The sequence below is a fragment of the Notothenia coriiceps genome, unplaced genomic scaffold (genome assembly GCF_000735185.1).
Source record: "Notothenia coriiceps isolate Sejong01 unplaced genomic scaffold, NC01 NC01_scaffold00034984, whole genome shotgun sequence".
Taxonomy (NCBI): Eukaryota; Metazoa; Chordata; class Actinopteri; order Perciformes; family Nototheniidae; genus Notothenia; species Notothenia coriiceps.
In genome coordinates, this window is record NW_011367685.1 from 1 (window position 1) to 3,619 (window position 3,619).

The window sequence follows — 3,619 nt, forward strand, 5'->3', positions numbered from 1 at the left end:
AAAAAAAAAAAAAGTCTAAATATGATATTTGGCCTCAAATCATCTGAGGCCTGGCGCCCCCCAGGTTGGGAACCACTGATTTAGATGAATACAGTCTTGATGTCTCCTTTAAAAGTAAGGTTTTGGAACATAGCGTTATGATACTTTCAAGGTATTTATATTGCACCTTTACATAATTGGTGATCCAAACAGACCCGGACATTTCACTTTCTTTTTACAATGTAGGACCTTTAAAAAGAATACATCTGTGTCTACAGTTCATCTCCAGTTGATGTGAAAGAGGTGTTTTCCCAGACCTGCTTGAAGTTCCCGTTCTTGCGCTGCTCCCAGTCCATCATGTCGTGGAAGATTGGGATCATGATGTTCCTGACCTCCAGCTGAGGAACCAAGGTCACTCCCAGGAACGGCCCGATCATCCCGGGGATGAAGTGGATCTTATTCTCTCCTGCAGATCAACCAGAAAACACATATCTACCTGTCTGCGGCCAGTGATCCATATCAGGACAGAAAGGGGCTTTGAGGGGCTTTATTTCCTTCTCTTGTTTTATTTATACTGTTTAAATAAAAAGAGTAAATCCTACCAAGGTTCTGCCACATGCTGAACAGCTCGTAGGTCATCATCACTCTCATGTCTCCGTACCTGCACACAATCACACATTCATTTATTATTATTGTAAATGTATTTCCGTGCTAATTCTCTAAAGAATTAAGTATTTCTAGTTGAGTTGAGGAAATTCTCCCCCTTCTGAAGCTAAATAAAGTCTTTAAAAATAATCTTTAATCAGCATAAATGCAGCAGTAAGATGAATCCAGGAAACTATATATATTACTTAAAATGTTTTAGGGGTTTAAATTGATTTCTAAAAATTAAATATTGTTCAGTTTAGTTCTTCTTGAAGGATATCACTGTCTTATTTAGTCAATGACAATATTTCCCCCAGTTGGGTGAAGTGTGTGTGTGTGTGTGTGTGTGTGTGTGTGTGTGTGTGTGTGTGTGTGTGTGTGTGTGTCTGTGTCTGTGTCTGTGTGAGAGAGGGTGTGTGTGTGTGTGGGTGTGTGTGTGTGTGTGTGTGTGTGTGTGTGTGTGTGTGTGTGTGAGTGTGTGTGTGTGTGTGTGTGTGTGTGGGGTGTGTGTGTGTGTGTGTGTGTGTGTGTGTGTGTGTGTGTGTGTGTGTGTGTGTGTGTGTGTGTGTGTGTGTGTGTGTGTGTGTGTGTGTGTGTGTGTGTGTGTGTGTGTGTGACTGTGAGTGTGTGTGTGTGTGTGAGTTCTTACTTGTCTAGCACCTTCTTCCTCTTGGCTGTGTGTGTGTGAGANTCTTATCAACTGTTGCTGTCAGGAATACATTCACTGTAGACCACACAGATAACATCACACGTGACACCTCTCAGGAAGATTATTTTACACAGCAAGATCTGATACCTGTCAATATAATAATAATAATAATAATAATACATTATATTTTTATAGGGCTTTTCAAGGACTCAAAATAGGACTATCAAACTTGATCAACCGGCATTGATTGATGGGGGGGCTAGAGATGAGTTTTGAAAAGGGACTGGAATACTGTGAGGGTCTCAGAATAGCGGAGATCTTTGCATCGATATGTTCAAACCGTTTTTTTTCAAAATGTAAAAAAAATTCAAAAATTCAAAATAGTGAAAAATTAAATATAAAATATTTCTAGTGTGAACCGAAATATAATACTAAATATTATACAAGTGATTTTTCCTAACCAAAATGACAAAAAACACATGTTATTCTAATACAGGTCCTTTTAGACCCACTTATGGAAGAGTGTGGGTCCAGCCACTCGGGCATCGAAGGGTTAAAGTGCCGTACCTTAAAGTCAAACTCAGCTTCAGTGAAGTTCTTGTGCAGAGCGGGAGAGAGGTACTGAGCTGTGGTCAGGATGATGCTGCAGAACACAAACACAGAAATAAAACAGGCTGTAATGTGAAACACTTCCCACCTCCATCTCAGTCTTTATTTATTTATATAGCACATTTAAAAAACAACCTCAGGTTAAAACAATCATTAAAAACATCTTACAAAGCAGAATAACTAGAAACATATAAACACACATACTAGTACTAAAAGTGCAAAGAGGTCCTATGCACATGTATGTTCTGCAAAGTCTGAATCTGTTCTTATTTATTTGATTCTCTTTCCTGCACATGAAATGAACATTGCTTTAGAAAACCGTGCTGTTATTATTTATGTAATTTATATTATTAGTTGTTATTATGTAATTGTCTCTACTTCTCTACTAGCACCAGGAAAATATAAATACCATGTCATATCATTAGTGTTATTGTTATTACTCTTATTGGGTCTTACTTGCTGGTGAGCAGCCTCATGATGTTCCAGTCTCGAGGGAAAATGCTGAGCTTCATCAGATTTCTGAACACACACAAGATCTTCAACAAGAACTCCTGGAGAGAGATTAGGAGGAAAGGAGGAAGGAGGTGTCCGTAAATAATAATAAACATCTTTTGATCAATTCTCATGAAAACAGGATCGGCCGTGAATTTACGGAGACGTTTGAAATTAAACACCCGATAATCTAAAGCCTGAGAATAAAGACAAGTAGTATCAAACCCTTAAATGGGCATTCATATATAAATATTTAGGAACATTTATTGATTGCTAATTTCCACATAAAACTGTTATTACACCCATTACGTAAGCGTCTTTGAGTTTTTAGAAAGGCGCTATGTAAGTGTCACCCTATACTCTTATTACACCTTTATTACACCTATGTCCCAGTGTTATTAAACCAATTGTATACATGGACACAGCCTCTTTAATGATTGTATCCCCAGAATACAGAAACCATTCAAGAGTTAAAGTAAATAACTAGAATTGGAGAGAGTTGATGTATCACTCAGAAACATTTACTATCTCAAAAACAGCAGCACTAACCGAACACCTTAAAAACAAGAGTTACCCCAAGTTCTAAAAATTCCCAACACATTTATTTAATCCCTGTAAACTTTGGTTTGAAATGCTTTAGTTATAGAAAACACATGTGTATGTCCAAGGGAAAATACTGATACGAATGTGAAGCATTTCAGAGTAACTTCAGTCGGGATCCCCAGACGTTTAGTGTTTTCAAACGTTGACATATTGCAGGAACAGCTGCAGCCTGAAGCGTTGCACAGTGACTACTTTAATATGTCATTCATTAAAAGCTGCCGTCTCTCGTACCTTCAGCTCATCTTTGCTCTGGAAGTTTTCCACCAGTCGTTGGAAGTGGATGTCTGTCATCTGACGGAGGAGCGACAGCAGGCAGGACACGTACTCTCCCTGCCAATAGGAACGCAGCGGACAGCCATGTGAGCCAATCACAGGGAAGCAGGAAGTAAACATTCAGGGGGAGATGAATGCAGGGAAACAAGCGCTCTTAAAAAATAAATAAAACATCCCTATTCTTTAGCCTTCTGCTATAAAGGATGGTCTTATTTTAATTCATGCATCTGGGTGGATTCAGGACAGAGGGACATGTCAGGGCCGTTGTAGGGAAGTTTAAAGTAGTAAGACAACGAGGAGAAACACACCGTTATTCTCTGGGATTATAAAGTCAGACATTTAGAGACAAAATCAGCCATTCTCTGAGAT

The 3,619-nt window shown here is 38.8% G+C and overlaps 1 protein-coding gene and 1 long non-coding RNA gene across 2 annotated transcripts; both read right to left on the reverse strand.

The window, feature by feature from the left end:
* Positions 1 to 294: 294 nt before the first annotated feature.
* On the reverse strand, positions 295 to 1,299 carry LOC104962570 (uncharacterized). The gene is made up of 3 exons (XR_800224.1): positions 1,274 to 1,299; positions 582 to 640; positions 295 to 445 (listed from the first exon to the last, which is right to left on the reverse strand). It is a non-coding gene; the product is annotated as an uncharacterized lncRNA (long non-coding RNA).
* A 207-nt stretch (positions 1,300 to 1,506) lies between these two features.
* Positions 1,507 to 3,307, reverse strand: LOC104962571 (dedicator of cytokinesis protein 3-like; the record flags this gene model as incomplete). Its single annotated transcript, XM_010791022.1, has 4 exons — positions 1,507 to 1,532; positions 1,786 to 1,916; positions 2,339 to 2,433; positions 3,209 to 3,307. Coding segments are annotated over 4 exons (351 nt in total), but the record flags the coding sequence as incomplete, so codon positions are not given.
* Between the last annotated feature and the right edge of the window lie 312 nt (positions 3,308 to 3,619).